We start from the raw sequence: 26,557 nt of genomic DNA on the forward strand, positions 1-26,557 counted from the left end.
GTGTACTTTGGTGTAGTGTGGTGTGGGTGTAGTGTAGTGTAGGGTGGTGTGGTGTAGTGTACTGTTGTGTGGTGTACTGTGGTGCAGTGTAGTGTAGTGTAGTGTAGGGTGGTGTGGGTGTAGTGTTGTGTGGTATAGTGTGGTGTAGGGTGGTGTGGGTGTAGTGTAGTGTGGTGTAGCGTTGTGTGGTGTAGTGTGGTGCAGTGTTGTGTGGTGTGGTGTAGTGTGGGTGTAGTATGGTGTAGTATAGTGTGGTGTGGTGTGGTGTAGTGTGGTGTAGTGTATTGTGGTGTGGTGTACTGTAGTGTAGTATCGTGTGGTGTAGTGTGGTGTAGTATAGTGTAGTTTAGTGTGGTGTGGGGTAGTGTGGTGTAGGGTAGCGTGGTGTAGTGTGGTGTGGTGCAGTGTAGTTAACTGTAGTGTGGTGTAGTGTAATGTACTGTACTGTAGTGTGGTGTGGTGTGTTGATGTGTAGTGTGGTGTGGTGTGGTGTAGTGAGGGGTGGTGTAGTTAACTGTAGTGTAGTGTGGTGTAGTGTGGTATACTGTGGTGTGGTGTAGTGTAGTGTGGTGTAGTGTGGTGTGGTGTGGTGCAGCGTAGTGTGGTGTGGTGTGGTGTAGTGTGGTGTGGTGTGGTGTAGTGTAGTGTGTTGTAGTGTGGTGTAGGGTGGTGCAGTGTGGTGTAGTGTTGTGTAGTGCGGTGTGGTGTGGTGTAGTGTAGTGTGGTGTAGTGTGGTGCAGTGTAGTGTGGTGTAGTGTGGTGCAGTGTAGTGTGGTGTAGTGTGGTGCAGTGTAGTGTGGTGTGGTGTGTTGATGTGTAGTGTGGTGTGGTGTGGTGTAGTTAACTGTATTGTAGTGTAGTGTGGTGTAGTGTGGTATACTGTGGTGTGGTGTAGTGTAGTGTGGTGTGGTGTGGTGCAGCGTAGTGTGGTGTGGTGTGGTGCAGCGTAGTGTGGTGTGGTGTGGTGTAGTGTGGTGTGGTGTGGTGTAGTGTAGTGTGTTGTAGTGTGGTGTAGGGTGGTGCGGTGTGGTGTAGTGTTGTGTAGTGCGGTGTGGTGTGGTGTAGTGTAGTGTGGGTGTAGTATGGTGTAGTGTAGTGTGGTGTGGTGTAGTGTAGTGTGGGTGTAGTATGGTGTAGTGTAGTGTAGTGTGGTGTGGTGTGGTGTAGTGTACTGTAGTGTAGTGTACTGTAGTGTACTGTAGTGTGGTGTAGTGTGGTGTGGTGCAGTGTAGTATAGTGTGGTGTGGTATGGTGTAGTGTAGTGTGGGTGTAGTATGGTGTAGTGTAGTGTAGTGTGGTGTGGTGTAGTTAACTGTAGTGCGGTATAGTGTACTGTAGTGTATTGTAGTGTAGTGTACTGTAGTGTAGTGTGGTGTAGTGTGGTGTCACGTGGTGTAGTGTAGTGGTGTGCGGTGTGGTGTTGTGTGGTGTGGTGCAGTGTAGTGTAGTGTGGTGTGGTATGGGTGTAGTGTAGTGTGGTGTAGTATGGTGTGGTGTCGCGTGGTGTAGTATAGTGTAGTTTGGTGTAGTGTGGGTGTAGTATGGTGTAGTATAGTGTGGTGTGGTGTAGTGTGGTGTAGTGTACTGTAGTGTGGTGTAGTGTACTGTACTGTATTGTGGTGTGGTGTGGGTGTAGTGTGGTGTGGTGCAGTGTAGTGTAGTGTGGTGTGGTCTGGTGTGGGTGTAGTGTAGTGTGGGTGTAGTGTAGTGTGGTGTTGTGTAGTGTGGTGTAGCGTAGTGTAGGGTGGTGCAGTGTAGTGTAGTGTGGTGTAGTGTGGTGCGGTGCAGTGTAGTGTAGTGTGGTGTGGTGTAGTGTACTGTTGTGTGGTGTACTGTGGTGCAGTGTGGTGTAGTGTAGGGTGGTGTGGGTGTAGTGTAGTGTGGTGTAGCGTTGTGTGGTGTAGTGTGGTGTAGTGTGGTGTGGTGTGGTGTAGTGTGGGTGTTGTATGGTGTAGTATAGTGTGGTGTGGTGTAGTGTGGTGTAGTGTATTGTGGTGTGGTGTACTGTAGTGTAGTATCGTGTGGTGTAGTATAGTGTAATTTAGTGTGGTGTGGGGTAGTGTGGTGTGGTGTGGTGTAGTTAACTGTAGTGTGGTCTAGTGTAATGTAGTGTACTGTAGTGTGGTGTGGTGTGTTGATGTGTAGTGTGGTGTGGTTTGGTGTAGTGTAGTGTGGGGTGGTGTGGTGTGGTGTAGTGTAGTGTAGTGTGGTGTGGTGTGGTGTAGTGTGGTGTGGTGTGGCTTAGTGTAGTGTATGTAGTGTGGTGTGGTGTGGTTTGGTGTAGTGTAGTGTGGTGTTGTGTAGTGTAGTGTGGTGTGGTGTAGTGTGGTGTAGTGTAGTGTAGTGTGGTGGGGTGTGGTGCAGCCTAGCACAGGGGTGCTGCCGAGGATGTTGGCTTGACAACGCCTCACTCCACTGGAGGCCAGTTTTATCAACACCCTACTCTGCAGACAAAACAAACTGTTCCTAACAATCTCAACACTGTTCCTAAGTAGCCCCACTCACATACAACACAACATCACCCTCCTCCTCTCAGCTTGGAATATTCCCAAGACCATGTGACTGAGTTGGTTGTTGGGAAGTGCCACAGGAACATTAAAGATGTGTTTTCAATTCTCCCTTGGGTCATATTGTTTGTGTTAAATGTGAGAGGCCTTGGCTAAAAGCATCTGCAAAATGACAGCATTATCTAGATAGATTCCAAATAAGGAGAGAAAGTGCTGACCCCCAAAGAGTCAGATTGATGTACCTTAACACGTTCTCAACTTCAATTACAGAAACAGTTGGTCTCTTTACAGTGAGTTGGACAGCATACACTTTAAATACCCATACTTGGCATAGATGTGCATGTTTAGGATGATGTGTTTCAATGTTGAGCCCAAGGCATGTCACTGATATGTACCAGCCTTGATCCTGATTGACCACATCAATACACGAATTTCCATAGTTCCATAGTTCTTGCCTTGACTTCTCTTCCCAGCAGTGCCAGATGTTTGGGAGGGAGATGGTTTGCCCAAGTCAAGACCCAGAGGTTTTTTAGACTTAGAGCACTTATTCCACACCTGTAGTAGTAGGTCTGCATGGCAAACTGTTTATTTGTTCTGTGGGTGGCTCCCCTGGCTCCCGCTGAACTACGGCTACCGCCGAATCTTAGAAACAAACAAGCTAGAGAGAGGCCTGGTTTGGCAGCTCCTCTCAGCAAGCTGAAGTCAAAACAATTAGGGAGGAGTAAGACGACTTACTATTATCACGACAATACTATTACCTTGCCATTCACCTCAGTAACAGGGTGACTAAACAACCTGCCTAACTCATAACCATCTAAATCTATGTCATTAGGTGAAGGGCACACAGAACAGGCGGTAGCCGATGATCGGTTGGAGTGATGGGTTCCTACCTTGGCAAGTCCTCTCATTGGTCAGCAGCTTGTAGCCCTTCTTGCAGCTGCACTCGAAGCTGCCCACTGTGTTCCGACACACGTGGTCACATCCCCCGTTGTTCAGGCGGCACTCGTCAATGTCTGAGGACAGAAAACACATACAGCAGAGAACTCACTCCAATGCACAGACAGGAAGAGAGAGAAAGAACAAGAGAAAGTGCAGTAGAGAGGGCGAGGGGGAGAGAGCGAGAGAGAGAGAGAGAAAGAAAGAAAGAACGAAAAGAAGAAAGAAAGAGAGAGAAAGAGAGAGATAGAGGGCAAGGATGTGGTGTGCATTTGAGGGCTGAAATATGTATGTGTGATGGATGACTCTGGGGCCGAGCAGTCGGGGTGTTAAGTAGAGTACGATGATCCACATGGATGACTGGAGATCCATCCCAGAGAGAGAAGAGAGAGATGCACAGGGAAAGTGCATCAGGGATTTCTCCTTAGATCTGGGACGGGTATGATCTGGGTCTGTATGTGTTTAGAATAGATCACAGCTCTTACAGAGACAGCAAGGAGAGAGCTATGTCTCAGCAGCACAGCCCCACCACAGCTCGACCATTCTTTTCATCGTCAATAACAAATCAATACATTATATGGCTCACCCGGGCTTTGATCGGGACTTGGACTTGCAAGTTCGATCAGACTAACTCTGAATCATCATTGTAAATGAAGCTTCCGTCTCTTGAGGGACAGTTTAGTACATCATCTGGTTAAAATAAATGCATCAGAAATTGAATAAAATAATAATTCTCTCCTGTCTCTCTCTTCATCTCTCCCCCTGAGAGGTCCCTTGCCCGCAGCAGGCCCCTGTTTTCTCTTGCCAGTGCTGTCTGAGGTTGTTTTCCTTTTCTTTCCTCTCAAACCAAACTAATAAACCCAATGTACTTTTATCAGAGTTGTTAGCGTAACGTTATGAGTACTGAAGGGGAAGCAGACTCCTATTCTAGGCTGTTTGGCAGCATCAACAGTCTTGAGTTTCTCCACAGAGCTCTTCTCTCTCGTTCTCTCTCTCTCTCTCTCTCTTTGTTATCATCTCCTTGAAATGTACTTCTAATCTAAAACGTTCTTACTCCCATGCTCTTGTTTGTATAAATTAAGAACAGCTTTTGATAAGTTGTGGGGATATCAAGCTATTTGTATTTGACAGCAACAACATATGGGTAGCTTGACAAATGGATTTGCTGCCAAAGCAGTACCCAGAAGAGCAGGGTCATTCGAATATACACAGTATTGAAGTGTTGGCATCACTAGACCTCAACTCCCACTCTATCCCAATGTAAGAGCTGTGACAGAGGCAGAGGCTTCCGATGAGACAGAGGAGATGAGCCAGAGCAGGGTGGCAAGGCGCCACTGGGGAACCAGACAGCAGCAGTCCTACACGCCTCAATGAGCCCACAATGCATCTCTGATTAGAGTGGCAGGTCCCTGCTCTCCATGGCCACTGTGTGTGTGTGTGTGTGTGTGTGTGTGTGTGTGTGTGTGTGTGTGTGTGTGTGTGTGTGTGTGTGTGTGTGTGTGTGTGTGTGTGTGTGTGTGTGTGTGTTGGGGTGGGGCAGTAAAACCTTAGGAACCACCAAGATAGCCCAAGATAGAAAGGAAACACTACAAAGAATGAGTGGATAGTTTAGGAAGGAAAATAATGATTGACAGACTTAACTGGTAGTGTAACAGGGTGACTGACAGAATACTATGCTTTAGAACAAGAAGGACAAAGTGTGGGTTAAGTCTAGTGATAACACATTGTATGTGTGAGAGGTTGGGAGACTGTATGATTGACAATGTGAAAGGGGTGGAGATAATGTCATTGACAGGTGGATAGTTGCTGTTTGAGAGGATGAGTGGTGAGAGGTGAGAGTGGGAGACTGGCTTTGTGTATGTGTGTTAGGTTACCTTTGCAGGTCTTGCGGTCTGGCTGGAGAGTAAAGCCAACAGGACAGCTGCAGCGGACTCCGGTCACCGCGTCATGACACGTGCTGTCACAGCCACCGTTGTTCACTGAACACGTCTCTGCAGAAAGAAACACACATGCAGTACATCACAGTTAGACACACACACCGGGAGCTATAGGTGGTGGAACTGATCCCAAAACCGAATGCTTTTCATTATCCTTTTAAAAAGATGTCTATTATACAATGCAGTTCCAAAGACGATAATACAAAGACAGAGCAGAGACTGGAAAGTGCTTCAGTAGTTTGCTCCTGTGTGGAACAAGGGAAGTGAACAAGAGAGCACAGTTAGATAATGCAACACATGATACTATGAATGATAGAGGATCAGAGTACTAAGAACATAGTGTCGAGACATAAACAAATGAGTGTGTGCACACGTGGATGTTTGGCTGCTTTTGGGACAAGGTGAGTTAAACTCCCCCCACCCCCATTCCTCCCCCAACTTCCTCACAGGACATCAACCAACTCCTCTCATGAGGCCGGCAGCTCTTCCTCCAGACAGTTGAGGTCAAAATATATATATATTTTTACCCTGGCTTTGACAAGAGCTTCCAGGCATTTTGGGGATAAAAAAGCAATTTCACCAGGCCAGTCCGTGCGTTAGCCTGATTGATTTGAAGAATGGAGGTCATTTAGTCAGGGAAGGGAGGGTAGTCCAGCTCCTCTCTAGACACTGACACGTTTCACAGAGAAGACTGACTTTCAACAAGAAGCAGAAGAGAAGAAATTTGTTAGCACTTTAAAGAGCTTGGTGTCCGTCTGCGAGCAGGAACAGGCTTTTGGCAGCCATCGCCAAAAGCTTCAAACACTCTGGAGAAATAACACCATTGAAAAACAAAACCTGATCTACTCGGGGAAATCACGATACCTTGCTACAAGGGCATCTGGTCACTCTTAGAGAAGCACATAGCATCACTTTTCCTCTAATAAGCTGAGGGATACCAGTCGGCAGTTATTTCACAAACTAGGTCTATTAAATACCCAAGAGCCTATCTCATAAAGTGCACCAGAACAGCTGGCCTGGCCGTGGGCTTCACCGCAGACTGCTGAGAGGGTTGAAACTGGTGTGGAGAGGGCTTCTCACACGTGGCACCACAGAGGAAGCACAGCTGCCCCAGTCTCCACAGAGAATAACTGGATCTCTGTGGGGAATACCTAAGCTAACATGAAACTGTGCTACAGGGAGCAGCCATGATGGGGCAGACCAAACCCCTTTGATACACATCAACTCTACTGCAAGTCATAGATCAAGGAATGCTATTTAGGTGGGAGAAAGTGTTAAAGTGTTTATTGCTTGTTTCACATTTGGAAGACAGTGGCATCACGGCGACACTGTGACAGAGATCCCAAGCAGTTTGGTCCTGGGGCTGGCTCTGGCTGTAACCTAAAGACCATGACTCAGCCATCCTGTGAAAGTCCATGGGCGCTGCGCTGGGGTAGAGAGAGAGAGAGAGCATTCCTAGCGAACCACGGTGGTGCTGTGCGGGGGAGAGTGGCACAGCCAGTGTGTTTGTCCAAGTCGCACACTGTCTGTGAGGCACTGAGAGTTGGCAGACAGGGTGATGCAGCACTGTCACGACATGCCTCCAAAACGCTAAGAGAGGCAGTATCACACCAAACACTAATGATCATGAGGGTAGAGAAATATTTATGATGATTATGGCTTGCCAAAAAGGAAGAGGGAGACACGCTCTGGTATGTGTGTGGGTTGTGTTTTCTGGATACAGGATGCAGACCAGCCACGTCCACACTCAGTGTATTGGGTTATATGGGGAGACTTTAGTAAATATTCACAATATGAAGGCTCTGATATGTATGGTGTTGATTTGTATCAGTTCCAGATGTTGATGTAATGTACAGTGTACCTATCTCCCTGAAGCAATAACAAAGCTTTGTCATTTGACTGCCAAATTGCACCTACGTGGTGATAAGCTTTGGTTGTTTGCCAAGGGGCGACATACCGCTTGCCGGCTGCCAATAAAATACATTTGATTTTGGGAGGACATAGGCAACAAGTCCAAAGTGGCTGTTACCATCAATTGGATAGTTGAACCAAAGATTTTATAAGCATTAAAAATGAGAAATCAGCATTGAGTTGTGTATGGTTTGTTTGAACAACAACAAAGAAACACAGACACACACACATACTCCTCCAAATCCAAGCCTCTGAGTTCACCTAGCAGCAGACATGCAGTTAGAATTGGGTTATTCTGAAAATAGTGCACAAAAAGGTTATTTCAGATGGAAGAAAAATTATGTAGGGAATGCTTTTTCAATAATAAAAAAACAATAGGACGATAACAACCCCTGAAAATGGTTTGCAAATTTCCTTTACTGCTGTAGCTTTGAAAGCAACCCCAAGAGCGAGCTTTAGTCAGACTTGGCTGTATGGATTTCTGGGCTCATTAAGCAATGCTCTTTGAGCTCAGTTTGAGCTGACTGAAACCTCAGCAGAAAGCATGAGCCACCATGGTAACTCACTCACAATGATCTATTTCCCCCTCTCTCTCTCTCTCTCTCTCTCTCTCTCTCTCTCTCTCTCTCTCTCTCTCTCGCTCTCTCTCCCTCCTCCTCTCTCTCTCTCTCCTCCCCTCTCTCTCTCCCTCTCTCCCTCCCTCTCCCTCTGTCTTCTCTCTCTCTCTCTCTCTCTCTCTCTCTCTCTCTCTGTCCCTCCTCCCCTCCCGCTCTCCCTTCGTCTTCTTCTTTTCTCTCTCTCTCTCTCTCTCTCTCTCTCTCTCTCTCTCTCCCCTCTCTCTCTTTCTCTCTCCCTCTCTCTCCCTCCTCCTCTCCCGCTCTCCCTCCGTCTTCTTCTTTTCTCTCCCTCTCTCGCTCTCTCTCTCTGCTTATTTTTCTTGTCACTTCTGTCAGATCATAACAGCATAATTTAGACAGCAAAAGAAAAATCTCCAATTATATTGATCATAATATTGAGCTAGATAGAGAGAGTGACTGTTTTACACTCTACACCCAATCTTAAATGTTAAGAGTAACCTTGAAAAACATCAAACCTGTAATGTACATTTCTCCAAGTGGAAGACTAGTTAAAACTTTAGAACAGAGAGGTATTCTATGTTCAGTCTATTGTGGGGCTGAGTGTCAAGTCATGGCCGTGAATCTGGCTCCCTCTCAAGCACTAACACTCTGTGAAAGCATTCCAAAACCAGCCACGGATAGGTGCTCGGCACAGCTCAGGGCTTAATTCTCTTCCTAGCAGTTGTATCAAAACACAAATAAACATCAGGGCCCTTGGCTTGGCCTGTTTCTAAAGAGCCATCACAGTAATTGGAAGAGAGAGGTTGAGGACTTTGAGTCGGGCTATTCACTTAGCCTGGCTTTCACCAGCACATCCACATACAGCCCTCAAAGGAGGCATAGAAAGTTTATGAAAGGCTCAGACAGAACAGATTGGCCAGGGATTAACTCTAGGTAGGGAAGGGCTGCTCTATGATACAGAACCAGGAAGTCTATTCTAAAGCCTCTATATTGTAGCATTCAATACATCCCATATATCTCTTATCTGTCTTTCATTTTCATCATATTGTTTTGTGCTGGTAAGTTAAAGGCTTATTTTCCTAACAGCAGCTGTGTTTTGAAAAGGCGTGGTTTGACATGGGCAGCCACCATTGTTATTGAAAGGGCATTCACAGAAGGAAGAGGAAGGTGGGGAGGTGCCAAAGGTCAGGGGTCAGAGAGGGATGATGCCCCTTTGGGAGGGGTGCAATGTGTGTTAGGTTAGTTAGTTTCCCCCGGATCGGCCGGCCTACACCCCACACCCATATGGAAGGACAGAGGGGCGCAGTCAGGAGGAGTCAGGGGGTCAGTGGAGCCCCCCAGAGAGGAGCCAGAGGAGCCAGAGGAACAGAGATATTTACCATTGGGGAACAGCTGTGGGGCTGCCTGGTTCTGGACACTCCTCTCCCCTGCACACACATATACACATACATTGCAAAAATACTGCTTTAGTGCTCCATTTAGAAACATGGGCCGAACATCTGAGATGTCATCATGAGAATAATCCTCTATGTATATAATACCGTACTTTAGTGGTGTACTGTTCAATGGAATTGCCCCCATTTCTGGGTTCACTAAGCATATTCATGAAACACATAAGTCATCCATCTCTCCCAGATGAAACACTCAGAATCAATGCCCAGAGGAGTTGCAGAAAACCATTGATTTGTCACAAGGGCAAAACTATTGATAATAATTGTACTATTGATAATGAATGGATGGCTGGCCAGACAATGTTGTGTACATTCTAAATCAAAACAGAAAATGGCTATGATAGATAACTCGCTAGAACCAGAGGGTCACCTCTAATGACAAAGGCAGACAAAGGCAGAAACCCACACCATGCAATCATGCACATACAAGAGCCACACGTTCAAGAAGGAGGCAGACTTGAGGTAAAGCCAAGTTAGTGCAAACTCTGCAAGCCAATATAGCAAGAGTCATATACAGTAGTTAGTGGTTGGTAGGAGAAGACAGGTCAGAGACGGACAGATTTACCATCATGCTTTGCTGCCAGGCATTCAGGGTTAAAAATAAGAAGTTGTGGCATCTCAGAGCATGGTGCTACTGTTGTGTTATGTTGTGTGACACTCTACTCTCTTTGACATGCTTAGAACATGTATTCCTCTGGTGTCATTCAGGTGAATTAGGGATTACACATGTCACTCTCTGTTTTCATAGAAACGCATGAGAACCGTTGAGGATTCTTTACCTCGGCGAGGAGACCGCACACACAGCATGCACTGTTTACATCCTCTGTTGCCATGGATATGCCAATATGACTGGGTGATTCCATGCCAGCATAGGCCGAAAATATTTTGGGTATCTCAGATTGTTTTACTCATGCGTGAGTGTGTGCGCATATGTGTGTGTGTGTATGTGTGTATATGTGTGTGTACGCAAAGGTGTAAAGTAATTAAGTACAAATACTTTAAAGTACTACTTAAGAGGTTTTTAGGGGTATCTGTACTTCACTATTTCTATTTTTTGACAACTTTTACGTTTATTCCGCTACATTCCTAAAGAAAATAATGTACTTTTTACTCCATACATTTTCTCTGACACCCAAAAGTACTCGTTAATTTTAGAATTTTTAGCAGGACAGGAAAATGGTCCAATTCAAACACTTATCAAGAGAACATCCCTGGTCCTCCCTACTGCCTATGATCTGGAGGACTCACCAAAAATAAATACTTTGTATGTATGAGTGTTGTAGTGTGCCCCTGGCTATCAGTACATTTTTTTTTTTAAATTGTGCCATCTAGTTTGCTTAATATAAGGAATTTGAAAGGATTTATACTTTTACATTTGATACTTAAGTATATTTAAAACCAAACACTTTTTGAATATTTTAGCAATTACATTTACTTTTGATACAAAAGTATATTTAAAACCAAACACTTTTAGACTTTTACTCAAGTAGTATTTTACTGGGTGACTTTCACTTTTACTTGAGTCATTTTCTATTAAGGCATCTTTACATTTACTCAAGTATGACAAGTATTTCCACCTCTGTTGGTGTGTGTGTGTGTGTGTGTGTGTGTGTGTGTGTGTGTGTGTGTGTGTGGATGGCATAGTGTGACTAGCCTCTAAGATGATGCAGATCCTGAGCATGTCTGCATCTGCCTGTTATTTGGAGAGGTTTATGACCTGCTGTACTAACAGCTTGTATACTTCCACATGATAGCTGCTCCTTTCTGTTTTGTTACGCTTTGCTTTACAGAAACGTACTGTATGTGCAAACACACTGGAGACCAGATGTAGAGGGAAGGTTACACTGTGTTAATCCAACTTCGATGGAACTTTTGATTTGGTAATCTGCTGAGTTTCCCTTACAGTAAATCAGATCATACAGTACATCACTTACTGACTGTATGTGTGTGTGTGCTTATTTGCGTGTCTGTGACAGAGATGGGAATAAGTAAGCTATATGTTTAGATATATCGCACCATGCTAATTTGATGTGTGTGTTTTTCTCCATATCGGGGAGCTCTACTGATACGTACGTTTACAGCATGTAGAAGTAAATGTGTTGAGACTTGCCCCATAAACTCGAAACCCCCAACAATGCACTAAAAGTGACTGATAGGAAAGATGAAAGACAAAATGTTTCAAATAGAAGAGTGCTTTGCACTGCCCATTGAATGATGACTGAGTTTGGGTGGAGAGACTGAGACAACAGAATTAATGAAGACGTGGCACAGTGCATCACCACAATGAGTTTTAAAAAAAAACGAAAAAACAACAACGAAATCAATAGACACTGTAGGACTACTATGGTCAACAATGGTTTAGTTGGTCCTGTTCCAGTGTTATTCATGGGACTGAGAGCATTGAAGTGGTAGTCACTGTTCAATTCAACTACTGTAGTCTAGTATATTGGGGCTATATGAACAGAATACTCTAATTTACATAAAGGTTGCTTTGGTTGTTTTTCAGTTTTGAATCATCCTCCATTACTGCTATAAAAAAAAACCTCTTACATCGTTATTTGGTCATATTTTCACTGAGGAAATTAATTTTCACTGGGAGTCTCCATCTCCCAGTCTGTGCTGTCTGGCTGTCTTTAGTAATGTTAGTGCCTGGCTGAAGCAGTCCCAATCATCCTGTCAGTCAGCCTGCTGTGAGGGGCTCGTTTGGCGGTTTGTTTATTTTATTGTGGTTATATTAACTAATAGTGCCTCTTGGAGAGATGGAGTGCATCAGCACCAAACCGCAGAGTGGGCTGCTACCACAACTCCCCGTCCCCCTTGTCTCCCGCCTCCGCAATCCACCGTACCTCCAGAGCATGTGGAGGGAAACTCAAGACCCTAACTGCCTGAGCGCTCCCTAATCTGTCACGTCAGGCGCAGATCTCTTCGGTTTTGGTAATGGTGGCTCAGACATCGAATTTGGCCACGGCAGACTTTGTGGCGTCCTGGCAGCCTCGCTAGAGTACAGTGGTAATGATAGGGTGGTTGACCAGGCCTTGACATGGGCCTGGATCTCATCAGCACTGTGGTGGAGGGCGGAGGGACTAGACAACCTGAGCCAGCCAGACAATCAGCCACTGAAACCAGCCAACCAAAACAGCTGACCAGCCACCGACACCAGCCAACCAGCCTTTCCACAGCCTCGATTCACTTACAAAACAGCAAAAGCTGAACTAAAAATATGCTATATATCCACCTGACAGAAAAAAACAATCAGTCCGGTTCAACGTGTCTCTTTCCTGGGGTCATTCTACACAGCCTCGATTTAATTACTTCATGTCAACCATAGCAAACAATATTTACAAATGTCAATGAAGGTTTAGGTTGGCTTTGATTAGGTATACTTTCAGTGTATCATCATTGAGGAGTTGACCAAAGGCCCAAAGAGTAGAGGAGCTGCGTCTGGTTACATGTGGTGGTGAAGCGGAAGCAGAGGAAGCACAGTGTCCAGTGAAGCAGGGAGAGAGGAAAGAGCAAGGCAAATGCAGACAGAGAGAGAGAGAGAGGGGGAGAGAGAGAGAGAGAGAGAAAGAGAGAGAGAGAGAGAGAATGCGAGAGAGAGAGAGAGAGAGAGAGAATGAGAGAGAGAGAGAGAGAGAGAGAGAATGAGAGAGAGAATGAGAGAGAGAGAGAGAGAGAGAGAGAGAGAGAGAGAGAGAATGAGAGAGAGAGAGAGAGAATGAGAGAGAGATAGAGAGAGAGAGAGAGAGAGAGAGAGAGAGAGAGAGAATGAGAGAGAGAGAGAGAGAGAATGAGAGAGAGAATGAGAGATAGAATGAGAGAGAGAGAGAGAATGAGAGAGAGAGAGAGAGAGAGAATGAGAGAAAGAGAGAGAGAGAGAGAGAGAAGGTCACATCTGTAGGCTGCAGCAGAGAGAGACATAGCTTTTGTCTTTGTGTGTAATAGCCAAAGCAGCAGAAGTCGACTCTTGGCGATGTAGATGCCTCTGGAACTACCTGGTAATATGTACGGTTGTGGATATGATTGATACAGTACATGTCATATTCTATCTCAGAGCACATCCTTCAGGTAGTTATCCTCCACAACCCGTCCAATGGGTGCTGACTCACCTACACATGTCTTTCCATCAGTGTGCAGGGCAAACTTCATGTGACACGCACATCTGGGGCCGTGGTCCGTCTCCTCACAGATGTGCTGGCAACCCCCGTTGCCGTAGTTACAGGTCACTGTCAAGGAGCACACAGTTAGAGCAGAAGGAACATGCTGCACTGTCATCTGTGTGCTGTGACATAATCACCCTCTCAACCTTGGTGTGATGGAGACGTTTAGGCAGTCCTCCCATTTACACCTTGGTGTGAAGGAACTCACACCCCTAAACCATCACCTACTTAGTGGAATGGAGCAGAACTGCAGAGTTTGATTCTCACGGGACTCATATTGGAGTAAGAGTACCGCTTTTTTAGTGTGTGTGTGTGTGTGTGTGTGTGTGTGTGTGTGTGTGCACGTGTGAGTGTGTGTGTGGTGTGTTGATTGTGTCGACATTAGCATTCTCAATACACCTGCGATGTCAGACTGCCAGAGGGTGAGAGCCAAGGCTTCCTCCTCCATTCTGTCTGCACTCTACTACCCCCGCGCCTTTTGCCCTTTTCCTGGGCTGTCACTTTTTTTTGGAATAACACTTCTCCAATCCTTACCCAAACACAGGCAAATCCCCCATCAGCCCCGGCCCCAGCCCTGGCAGGATGAGCCTTGTTGCAAGGCAACAGGAAGTGTGTGCTGTCCATCACAATGGCTCTGTCTCACAGAAACCTGCTGACCGCTCCCTTAGTTACTCTATTTGTGTCAATTATCAGACGGTATAAATCATTTGGTGTGATAAACTGACAGAATCACTTGGAAACAACCGGTTGCATACGCTGTTTTAAAAATCTGTTGGATGCATCTATTGGAAGGTAGAATGAGCTGAATGTTCTGCTCCACCCTCCGTAATAATAAGTGATTTATATGGAGTCATACTATAATGACTCTGCTTCGTGTGTAGAGGGGAGCAGGGGGTCCACTTACACTTGCAGTCCCTCATGTTCCTGGTGAGCTGGAAGCCAGGCCTGCACTCGCAGGCGATGCCTCCCTTTGGTGTCTCCCGGCAGATGTGAGCACAGCCATGGTTCTTATCCATGCAGGTGGGGCCCTCCTTGGTGCCCTCTGATCGCACTGCAGGGAGAAGAGTGAGTTAGAGGTGACCTGATAGATTGTACTACTTACTACTCCTTGTCCAGATGCCAGATGTTTCATACTGTTCCATTTCTTCCATTCCAGCCATTACAATGAGCCTGTCCTCCTATAGCTCCTCCCACCAGCCTCCAGCCCACCCACACCACCCACCCACCCACCCACCCACCCACACACCCACACACACACACACACACACACACACACACACACACACACACACACACACACACACACACACACACACACACACACACAGACTCCCTAACCCTGTCTGCTCCTGGTGACTGACATCCACAGTTGTCCCTGTTCCAAATGTCCAGTGTTGATGGTATCCTGTTAGAACACACTGCATTGTGCCAGGCTATAAAAACTAGCCCGCCTAGAGAAAGGATTTAACTCCCACCAGGAGTTGATCCTGAAGTCCTGTAAGCTTAATTGAGGTAATCCCTAACCGAAAAGAGGACACTAAGGAGACATTTAAACTTTCGGCCACATTCTTCAAACTCAGAGGCGTGCGAGGAGAGGCCTAAAAAACACATAGCACATTTCAGAGGTTAACTACACTCTAACCACAATGCTTTGGTTCAGTTAAAATGGGTCAGTTTACTGTGGATGCATGGACTGATTATTTGTCCAAACCCAACAAAGGGATGCTTTTGTTGGACTCCATTATATACAGCCATCTTACAAGAGCTGGGTTTTTTTAGCCATTCAAAGCTACACTCAAAGAGCCATGCAGACACATCATTTTGATCTCATGTATGTATCAAGGTCACTTGTGCAACACCTTCCACGACTCAAGAGGATTCCATCCCAGGTCTCAATTGTGTTATAAATTATAACAGGAGTCAGTGGTATTTTTATTTATTACACCTTTATTTTAACTAGGCAAGTCAGTTAAGAACAAATTCTTATTTACAATGACTGCCTACCAAAAGGCAAAAGGCCTCCTGCGGGGACGGGTGCTGGGGACGGGGGCTGGGGAGGGGTGCTGGGGACGGGGGCTGGGGACAGGGGCTGGGGACGGGTTCTGGGGACGGGGGCTGGGGACGGGGGCTGGGGACGGGGGCTGGGGACGGGTGCTGGGGACGGGGGCTGGGGACGGGTGCTGGGGACGGGTGCTGGGGACGGGTGCTGGGGACGGGGGCTGGGGACGGGTGCTGGGGATGGGTGCTGGGGATGGGGGCTGGGGACGGGTGCTGGGGATGGGGGCTGGGGACGGGTGCTGGGGACGGGGGCTGGGATAAATATAGGACAAAACACACGTCACGAGAAGAGAGACAACACAACACTACATAAAGAGAGACAACACAACACTACATAAAGAGAGACACCACAACACTACATAAAGAGAGACAACACAACACTACATAAAGAGAGACAACACAACACTAAATAAAGAGAGACAACACAACACTACATAAAGAGAGACAACACAACACTACATAAAGAGAGACCTAAGACAACAACATAGCATGGCAGCAACACATGACAACACAGCATGGTAGCAACACAACATGACAACAACGTGGTAGCAACAAAACATGGTAGCAGCACAAGACATGGTACAAACATTATTGGGCATAGCCAACAGCACAAAGGGTAAGAAGGTAGAGACAACAGTACATCACACAAAGCAGCCACAACTGTCAGTAAGAGTGTCCATGATGGAGTCTTTGAATGAAGAGATTAAGATAAAACTGTCGAGTTTGAGTGTCTGTTGCAGCTCGTTCCAGTCGCTAGCTGCAGCGAACTGAAAAGAGGAGCGACCCAGGGATGTGTGTGCTTTGGGGACCTTTAACAGAATGTGACTGGCAGAACGGGTGTTGTATGTGGAGGATGAGGACTACAGTAGATATCTCAGATAGGAGAGAGTTATGCTACTATGTATTATGGATGACACCTTTATAGATCACAGGCAGAGATTTGACTCAATGTCACTATTACAGCTGTAGTGACAATCCCCAAACCCACTATCTCATTAAAAACCAAACACATCTCTCATCCCCCACCCCTGTCCCTCCTCTACCTCTATGTGTTTATAGGACACCAAATGGCGCCCTATTCCATATTTAGTGCACTACTTTTGACAAGGACCTGAAGGGCTCTGGTTAAAAGTACTGCACTATACATGTGTACATGACCGTAAGTACATCTCAGAACTACCCAAGGGCCAGGCCACCCATACAAAAACGTATGCACACACTACTGTAAGGAGCTTTGGATAAAGATGTCTGCTAATTGGTAATTGTGTTATTATTATATATTACATGCTATAGAGGACTGCAATGTACCCTACATGGACAATCATGCTACAGTTTTCAAGTGAGTGCCCTGTGGACATCCTGTATGATGTGATGATGAGAAAATACTGTCAGTGTAAATGTGCTGACGAACCATGGCAAAGAGACAAGAGCTGAGCCTAGTTTTATCCTTAATGCCTTATTTATGTACTTTAACGCCTGCCTTCATAGCCTTCCATAATTATACCCTCTTGTTTTCCACGTGTCGTGCCAACAAACTGAACTGGCCCTTTTATTTAGTTTCACTTAGTTGGGGCTGATGTCAGAGAGGCAGATATGTTTCCAGGTCCTTCTCTACTTTTTTGTCTAGCTGAGGATGCAAGAATCAACAGGGGTGTTGATGGGTCGCATTAGTGCTGTCCATCACCTAAAGTCTGTTAAGAGGTCTTACGATGTCAGGCTTCAGCATTTCTGACAAGCTTCCCAGCTTTTGCTTTCCTGATCCGTAAAAGGGGTGATGGCCCAGTCAGAAAGATGGGAGAGGCTGAGCAATCAGACACTGACTGTAAAAACAGACTGAGGACAGAGGGTCAACTCGGAACAAAAAACCCATTCCACCACAGCGGTTGAGACACATTAAGTACAGGGACGACGACTGGAGTCCACTGACCATATAACAACACACCCTCTTTAAGTTAAGGTGCAGTAAACCTCAGGAGGTCAGTGCTGGGGAAACTCAAGCAGAAGTTGGAATTCAACAGTCCTTTCACACTGCTCCATGCCAAACCCAACACACAGGCAGAGGGGAGGTGAACCCAACACACAGGCAGACGGGAGGTGAACCCAACACACAGACAGAGGGGAGGTGAACCCAACACACAGGCAGAGGGGAGGTGAACCCAACACACAGGCAGACGGGAGGTGAACCCAACACACAGGCAGACGGGAGGTGAACCCAACACACAGACAGACGGGAGGTGAACCCAACACACAGACAGACGGGAGGTGAACCCAACACACAGGCAGACGGGAGGTGAACCCAACACACATGCAGACGGGAGGTGTACCCAACACACAGGCAGACGGGAGGTGAACCCAACACACAGGCAGACGGGAGGTGAACCCAACACACAGACAGACAGGAGGTGAACCCAACACACAGACAGACGGGAGGTGAACCCAACACACAGACAGACAGGAGGTGAACCCAACACACAGGCAGACAGGAGGTGAACCCAACACACAGGCAGACAGGAGGTGAACCCAACACACAGGCAGAGGGGAGGTGAACCCAACAAACAGGCAGACGGGAGGTGAACCCAACACACAGACAGACAGGAGGTGAACCCAACACACAGACAGAGGGGAGGTGAACCCAACACACAGGCAGAGGGGAGGTGAACCCAACACACAGGCAGACGTCTGTGAACACAAAGAAGGATAGAGTTTCCCACTTGGCAGCCCCTAAGAGACTCAAGATCACTTACCAGGGTCACAACGTACATCCCCAAAATCCCCCCACACTCTCCCCACCTATATGAGACCTATCTGACACCCCTCTCCCTTAATACCGCAGACCCATCCATCAATAGCGGGTCGGGCCAGGGCCAGAAACTGGGCCCTGTTCTCTCTGAGGGCCTATAAAAGCCAAAGTGCTGACACAATGGCCCTTTTCTCCCTGGCCATGCTATGGAACCACCCTCTGCAGTTCCCTTCAACTGGCTGCCAAATACCTACAGTTTTTATCATTACTACTACAGCTATTGTAATTTATGCGGGGTCTCTTGTCGAGAAATGAAATATAAATAAATAATAGGGATGCAGAAAGAAAAATGGCCCATCGCAAAGTAACTGGGAGAAGTGAAGGAGGAAAATAAGGAACTGTGGCCTGCGAACACCAGCAGTCCACTGAAACAAGACCCATTAGACATAACTCTATGTGTAGAAACCAACACAAATATCACAGGGCACTTTATAGACGGATTGCTGGATAAGCAATATGGGTTAAAGTCATGGAGCCAGAGGAGAACCTTCCAAATGGTTACCAGGGGACAGACTAGACATTGGTTCTCACACTGTTGAACACGGAGAGCGATCATCAAAAACCACTGACTGCAGTGGTGGAAAAAATAACACCCGGCAATTAGCACAAAGAACAGTAAGAGAGAGAGAGACCTTTTCCCCAGAAGTGACTTAGCCACAGCAGCAATATCCAACCAACCAGGTCGTGACCTGTACACCAGACACTCAGGAGAGGCTTGTAACTCAGGGACTACTGTGCTGCAGTGCCACCGCAGCAGCCCAAAGCTAACTCATCTAGAATCACCTTCTCCCTCTCTGCTCCAGCTCCTGCTCCCTCTCTGCTCCAGCTCCTGCTCCAGACACAATAGTGTTCAGGCTCAAGGCTAATACTTTGAAAGCGCAGTGGGACAAAGTAAAAGATGCTAAACATTTCTCAAGAGCTTTCAACAAATACATTCCTGTTTTATGCATCTCTGACGATTACTGTACAGGGACACTTCCCTCCAAAGAAAAACTCTAATCTAAAGAGAGGACAGGATGTAATGAATGGAGAAATAGACCTACACATGCTGCCCAGAGAACAGTTTTGTTTGTCTCAATGTTCATATCCAACCACAGTTACAGTCCTCTAATGCAGTCATTTATGTTCATCTGGAACTCAACACAATGTGCGTTTGGAGCGACCAGGCAATTAAAGCAGCATTCCTTCCTCTTAGATAATGGGCCGTTAAAAGTTTTTAACAGGAGGATAAAAATGTCAGCGCATGGAAAAGGCGGAGAGGAGCCGAAGAGAGAGGCGGGACCGGGCCAGGGTACAGATGGGCCCGGGGAGCAACAGGGCATCCAGGGGTTCCACGTCGCGACCTAGCGCCGTCCCGACGGCAAGCGAATGCCCTCAAAGAGACAGCAGATCCAGCTCACTTAGCCAAGTACTACTGTTTGGGCCCTTCTGCCAACCGTTGGTTCCCTTCAACTCCCAAAGGCCCAGTTACAGCAGCAGCTTATTCGCTTATTGGGAAGAGAGAGAGGGCATAAACAGTCCCAGACAGGGAAAGTGGCAGATGATTGTGGAATTATATTTTCCCATAGGATACATCTGCATGTCTGTGGTTAGCATGAAAGGCACCTAAACTACCAACAAACCTAATGACATAATTTCTGTAGTATGTTTCCAAAACAATACTTGCATAGTTTTCTAATGATCCTAACTATTGTATTGCTAAGTGGTTTAAATATGTTTGGTTTAAGAGACTAGATAAGACATGATTTTGAAGGCTTTTCTCACGTGCCTCTGCTTCTCTACCTGTGGGTGTATGGATTCTTTCTTGTTGCTGTTGTTGTTGTTGTTGTTGTTGTTGTTGTTGTTGTTGTTGGTGTGTGTGTGTGTGTGTGTGTGTGTGTGTGTGTGTGTGTGTGTGTGTGTGTGTGTGTGTGTGTGTGTGTGTGTGTGTGTGTGTGTGTGTGTGTGTGTGTGTGTGCATCCATCTGTATGTGTGTCTACTCTGGAGCACTTGCTGTGCAGGGTTTCCGTTAGGAAAATGTGTCGCCAGACACCGTGACCTGGAAGATTTTAATTTACCGGCCGTTTGAGAAATGTACCAGACCCATATGTATTGGGTACATAACCCATTATGGCGTCCACCCACAGTACTCACAATGACAGAAATAACATTAAGATGATGGTAATGCTGCTGGACAGAACACGCTACTCATGTAATGAAGCAGACAATAAAACATAAATTTCAAACATTTGCAATTTGCGGGAAAACACCATTCTAAACAGCGCAAGTGGTTCAATATGTTACGATATGAACATCTCTGTTAGAAAGCGGAGGGGATCTAAAGACGCAACAACTAAGTCGGGTTGCTAATATGACTAGGATGGTGCCTTTGGTTTCCGGACAACGAAAGAAAGTTGATATGAAAATCAATAGAACAGGAGAGAAATGGCATAGAGGTGGGTTCAATAGAACAGTAGAGAAATGGCATAGAGGTGGGTTCAATAGAACAGGAGAGAAATGGCATAGAGGTGGGTTCAATAGAACAGGAGAGAAATGGCATAGTGGAGGGTTCAATAGAACAGGAGAGAAATGGCATAGAGGTGGGTTCAATAGAACAGGAGAGAAATGACATAGTGGTGGGTTCAATAGAACAGGAGAGAAATGGCATAGTGGAGGGTTCAATAGAACAGGAGAGAAATGGCATAGTGGTGGGTTCAATAGAACAGTAGAGAAATGGCATAGTGGAGGGTTCAATAGAACAGGAGAGAAATGGCATAGTGGAGGGTTCAATAGAACAGGAGAGAAATGGCATAGTGGTGGGTTCAATAGAACAGTAGAGAAATGGCATAGTGGAGGGTTCAATAGAACAGGAGAGAAATGGCATAGTGGTGGGTTCAATAGAACAGTAGAGAAATGGCATAGTGGAGGGTTCAATAGAACAGGAGAGAAATGGCATAGTGGTGGGTTCAATAGAACAGTAGAGAAATGGCATAGAGGTGGGTTCAATAGAACAGGAGAGAAATGGCATAGTGGTGGGTTCAATAGAACAGTAGAGAAATGGCATAGTGGTGGGTTCAATAGAACAGGAGAGAAATGGCATAGTGGAGGGTTCAATAGAACAGGAGAGAAATGGCATAGAGGTGGGTTCAATAGAACAGGAGAGAAATGGCATAGTGGTGGGTTCAATAGAACAGGAGAGAAATGGCATAGAGGTGGGTTCAATAGGGAGGTAAATGGAAGTACATTTGCCAAAATTATATAATTACACGTCTATACAGAAATAACTAAAATAATTCAAAATACTTATCCAGAAAGCATGACTTCGGCAAAGATGAACTGAGGATCATTCATTAGCTTATTAAAAACAATAGCAGTGGATTGCTTAAAATCACAAGTTTGTAGGTCTATGCCTATTTGGGAAGCTCGCAATTTGGCAATAGGCTAGCTGATAATTGAACAGCAGCTGTCAGTGAAAAGCATCTGAAATATGTGTGAAAATAATGTGTCTTGAGTACAATTTAAATGTTGAGACAAGAAGAAGGGGGGTGTATGGAGAAGATATAGGTCGAGTCTCTCTCCAGAATGGCTCAGCTGTCTCCAGCCAATTCTTGTGCATTCATTGCTTCATTGTGTGAAATGTTTGCCCTTTGATTTTGTATTTATTTCATCAATTCCCCATTACATATGTCATCAGTATTAAATGTACCGTTAACCCCTGTCATTTTGAATTGTTGCGCAATGAATGGGTTTATAAAAGCACATGTTTTACTCCAGCAACAACCAACTGAGGAGCAGCAGGAGAAATCCCGCTCAAAATAGTATGCTGTGCACGTGTGATAGGTGTGTTGGACACAGGGACATTTAATGCCACTAAATGAATGAAATGAACCGGTCAAACGTATTTCCATCAATGAATAAAAAGCATTATTTTTGCAAATTGTTTTTTGGGGGCCGGAAAAAGTTGAATTTATCGTCTTAAGAAAATAAAAACGGCCAACAGCCAGCTAACGGAAACCCTGCAACTGTGGGACATGCCCCTCTCTACCTCACTCCTCATCACTCATCACTTCAAGGTCACCTCTGCTCTCCCTCTCCCAGCGGACCCCCCCCCCCCCCCCCCCCCCCCCTCCCTGACAGAGAAGGGCACACAGAACAAAATAGAGCAACACAACACACCAGAGGCTTACCGGAATACCTGCACAAATAAAGGAGGCCACCCTCTCTTTTTAATAAAAATAAAAATGTCATTTCAACGCCACATTCTTTCTGAAATCAAAGGTAGACCAGCTGAAAGCAGCCGTCTATCTGACAGGAGAAGGAGACATGATTCCGGCTGGCCCTCTGGGTAAAGCAATGGCGGCAAAGTGTTCGTGTAAAATCCCCTCTGACACTAAGGCAATCCACTGTGGCATGCTAGCGCAGCTAGCTTAAAAATGGTCTTCAACAAACCCGACTATGCAAAAGGATGCCCGACACAAAAGAAGTATGGAGGATTCAACAGTAGGGCAGCCAAAACTTGCTAGAGCCGAAGCCACTGATGTACAGTGCCCTGCGAAAGTATTCGGCCCCCTTGAACTTTGCGACCTTTTGCCACATTTCAGGCTTCAAACATAAAGATATAAAACTGTATTTTTTTGTGAAGAATCAACAACAAGTGGGACACAATCATGAAGTGGAACGACATTTATTGGATATTTCAAACTTTTTTAACAAATCAAAAACGGAAAAAATTGGGCGTGCAAAATTATTCAGCCCCTTTACTTTCAGTGCAGCAAACTCTCTCCAGAAGTTCAGTGAGGATCTCTGAATGATCCAATGTTGACCTAAATGACTAATGATGATAAATACAATCCACCTGTGTGTAATCAAGTCTCCGTATAAATGCACCTGCACTGTGATAGTCTCAGAGGTCCGTTAAAAGCGCAGAGAGCATCATGAAGAACAAGGAACACACCAGGCAGGTCCGAGATACTGTTGTGAAGACGTTTAAAGCCGGATTTGGATACAAAAAGATTTCCCAAGCTTTAAACATCCCAAGGAGCACTGTGCAAGCGATAATATTGAAATGGAAGGAGTATCAGACCACTGCAAATCTACCAAGACCTGGCCGTCCCTCTAAACTTTCAGCTCATACAAGGAGAAGACTGATCAGAGATGCAGCCAAGAGGCCCATGATCACTCTGGATGAACTGCAGAGATCTACAGCTGAGGTGGGAGACTCTGTCCATAGGACAACAATCAGTCGTATATTGCACAAATCTGGCCTTTATGGAAGAGTGGCAAGAAGAAAGCCATTTCTTAAAGATATCCATAAAAAGTGTCGTTTAAAGTTTGCCACAAGCCACCTGGGAGACACACCAAACATGTGGAAGAAGGTGCTCTGGTCAGATGAAACCAAAGTTGCACTTTTTGGCAATAATGCAAAACGTTATGTTTGGCGTAAAAGCAACACAGCTCATCACCCTGAACACACCATCCCCACTGTCAAACATGGTGGTGGCAGCATCATGGTTTGGGCCTGCTTTTCTTCAGCAGGGACAGGGAAGATGGTTAAAATTGATGGGAAAATGGATGGAGCCAAATACAGGACCATTCTGGAAGAAAACCTGATGGAGTGTGCAAAAGACCTGAGACTGGGACGGAGATTTGTCTTCCAACAAGACAATGATCCAAAACATAAAGCAAAATCTACAATGGAATGGTTCAAAAATAAACATATCCAGGTGAATGGCCAAGTCAAAGTCCAGACCTGAATCCAATCGAGAATCTGTGGAAAGAACTGAAAACTGCTGTTCACAAATGCTCTCCATCCAACGAATGGATGGGAAAAAATGTCAGTCTCTCGATGTGCAAAACTGATAGAGACATACCCCAAGCGACTTACAGCTGTAATCGCAGCAAAAGGTGGCGCTACAAAGTATTAACTTAAGGGGGCTGAATAATTTTGCACGCCCAATTTTCAGTTTTTGATTTGTTAAAAAAGTTTGAAATATCCAATAAATGTCGTTCCACTTCATGATTGTGTCCCACTTGTTGTTGATTCTTCAAAAAAAATACAGTTTTATATCTTTATGTTTGAAGCCTGAAATGTGGCAAAAGGTCGCAAAGTTCAAGGGGGCCGAATACTTTCGCAAGGCACTGTATATATTTGTTATATTTGTTGAAGCGTGGGGAGCCATGTGGCCAATGAAAGCCCAGTCTAGACAAAGAGGGAACAGCAACTGAAGGTAAATTAGAAATGGAGATGAGAGAAAGTGGGAGGGGGGGTGAGGTGCAAAAGAGACAGAGAGAGGGAGGAAGAGAGAGCAGGAGTAAGAAGGAGAGAGAGGGCAGAGAGTGAGAGGAGAGTGAGAGAGAAGGAATGAAAAAGAGGGTGAGAGGGAGAGAATTGCAGAGAAAGAGAAAGCGAGAGAAAGAGAATGAAAGAGGGAGAGAAAAAGACAGAATGGAGGAGAGGGACAGTGTCCTGTAGGTCTTCTAGAGAAACAGTCTTTGATGCTGGACTAATGGTGAGACCTAATAGGTGGCCATGGGAGTGTGGGACGTTCCACTCGCTCCACTTCCCCAGAATAGGAAAAGAGCCTAGTTATACGGTCGGACTGCAGAGCAATGGAGCAGCCACTCCTGCACTTGTAAAAACAGCTCTGCGGCCAGCATACAGCCAGACAGGCAGGCATGCTGAGATCCAGCTCCAGGAATGGGAAGGGACACTACAAGCCCTTCACAGTAGGGGCTCCAGGAGAAAGAGAGGCTTCTCTTTTCACACGACTGGCTATAGCCAGCCATGTCATATCACACCACACCATATCATATATTGGGAAACACTTAAGAATATACAAAAATCTCTCAAAGCATATAGAAAATAAACAGAAATAGAAATAACAGTCATATAGTCCTGTGTGATACTCTCCATGGCAACGCAGATAAAGGAGTTAGATAAATTAGGGACAATTAGCTACTACTCTGTTCAGCAAGTGGGTTACATGTCCCCTATCTCAGCTTCTCTCATACTAAAATAATGTAGCCGCAGTGAAGCAGCAAAACTATGACGCCACCATGTGTAATGGATGTTATCACATTTATAGCATTCACATATAGCATTCACATTCCTGCTGCAGTTATGGCCTGGACATGAAATCAAATGTCCTGATGTACACAAATGCTATAATAGAATGTGTCTCAAAAACTGTGCCTAAAGCTAAAGTCAATTAAAAACTCTAGCATGTGTGTGTGTGTGTGTGTGTGTGTGTGTGTGTGTGTGTATGTGTGTGTCTGTGTGTGTGTGTGTGTGTGTGTGTGTGTGCGTGTGCCTATATTCGTGTGTGAGTGTGTACATGCGTCTCTGTGTGTGTGTGTGTGTGTGTGTGTGAGTGTTAGACGAGATGAGAGACCCAGCCAGCAAGTCTCATTTCACAAGGGCAAACAACCCCCCTGGGAAGCTACTGAACTCTCCAAACACAGGAAGTGGTTTTCAATGAGGAAGTAAACATTTCCAGGAATGGAAAGTATAGTCATGTCCTACTGTAAAGGGAAGAGATTTTATTTATTTATTTCACCTTTATTTAACCAGGTAGGCAAGTTGAGAACAAGTTCTCATTTACAATTGCGACCTGGCCAAGATAAAGCAAAGCAGTTCGACAGATACAACGACACAGAGTTACACATGGAGTAAAACAAACATACAGTCAATAATACAGTATAAACAAGTCTATATACGATGTGAGCAAATGAGGTGAGATAAGGGAGGTAAAGGCAAAAAAAGGCCATGGTGGCAAAGTAAATACAATATAGCAAATAAAACACTGGAATGGTAGATTTGCAAAGGAAGAATGTGCAAAGTAGAAATAAAAATAATGGGGTGCAAAGGAGCAAAATAAATCAAATAAATAAATACAGTAGGGAAAGAGGTAGTTGTTTGGGCTAAATTATAGGTGGGCTATGTACAGGTGCAGTAATCTGTGAGCTGCTCTGACAGTTGGTGCTTAAAGCTAGTGAGGGAGATAAGTGTTTCCAGTTTCAGAGATTTTTGTAGTTCGTTCCAGTCATTGGCAGCAGAGAACTGGAAGGAGAGGCGGCCAAAGAAATAATTGGTTTTGGGGGTGACTAGAGAGATATACCTGCTGGAGCGTGTGCTACAGGTGGGAGATGCTATGGTGACCAGCGAGCTGAGATAAGGGGGGACTTTACCTAGCAGGGTCTTGTAGATGACATGGAGCCAGTGGGTTTGGCGACGAGTATG

The 26,557-nt window shown here is 45.6% G+C and overlaps 1 protein-coding gene across 4 annotated transcripts in view; it reads right to left on the reverse strand.

Annotated features, from left to right (window-relative positions):
- LOC110492195 (signal peptide, CUB and EGF-like domain-containing protein 3) overlaps positions 1-26,557 on the reverse strand; it is a 104,414-nt gene that overhangs the window by 24,558 nt on the left and 53,299 nt on the right. For 2 of the 4 annotated variants that reach the window (XM_036947149.2, XM_036947148.2), the window contains exons 5-9: positions 14,385-14,531; positions 13,430-13,546; positions 9,249-9,296; positions 5,318-5,434; positions 3,398-3,520 (exon numbers count right to left, since the gene is read on the reverse strand). In XM_036947149.2, the coding sequence (XP_036803044.1) occupies positions 3,398-3,520; positions 5,318-5,434; positions 9,249-9,296; positions 13,430-13,546; positions 14,385-14,531 (552 nt within the window). The remainder of the gene's footprint in view (positions 1-3,397; positions 3,521-5,317; positions 5,435-9,248; positions 9,297-13,429; positions 13,547-14,384; positions 14,532-26,557) is intronic. The other 2 variants (XM_036947151.2, XM_036947150.2) reach the window with 1 other exon arrangement.

Source organism: Oncorhynchus mykiss, chromosome 16 (genome assembly GCF_057628025.1).
Source record: "Oncorhynchus mykiss isolate SJ-2025 chromosome 16, ASM5762802v1, whole genome shotgun sequence".
Classification (NCBI taxonomy): Eukaryota; Metazoa; Chordata; class Actinopteri; order Salmoniformes; family Salmonidae; genus Oncorhynchus; species Oncorhynchus mykiss.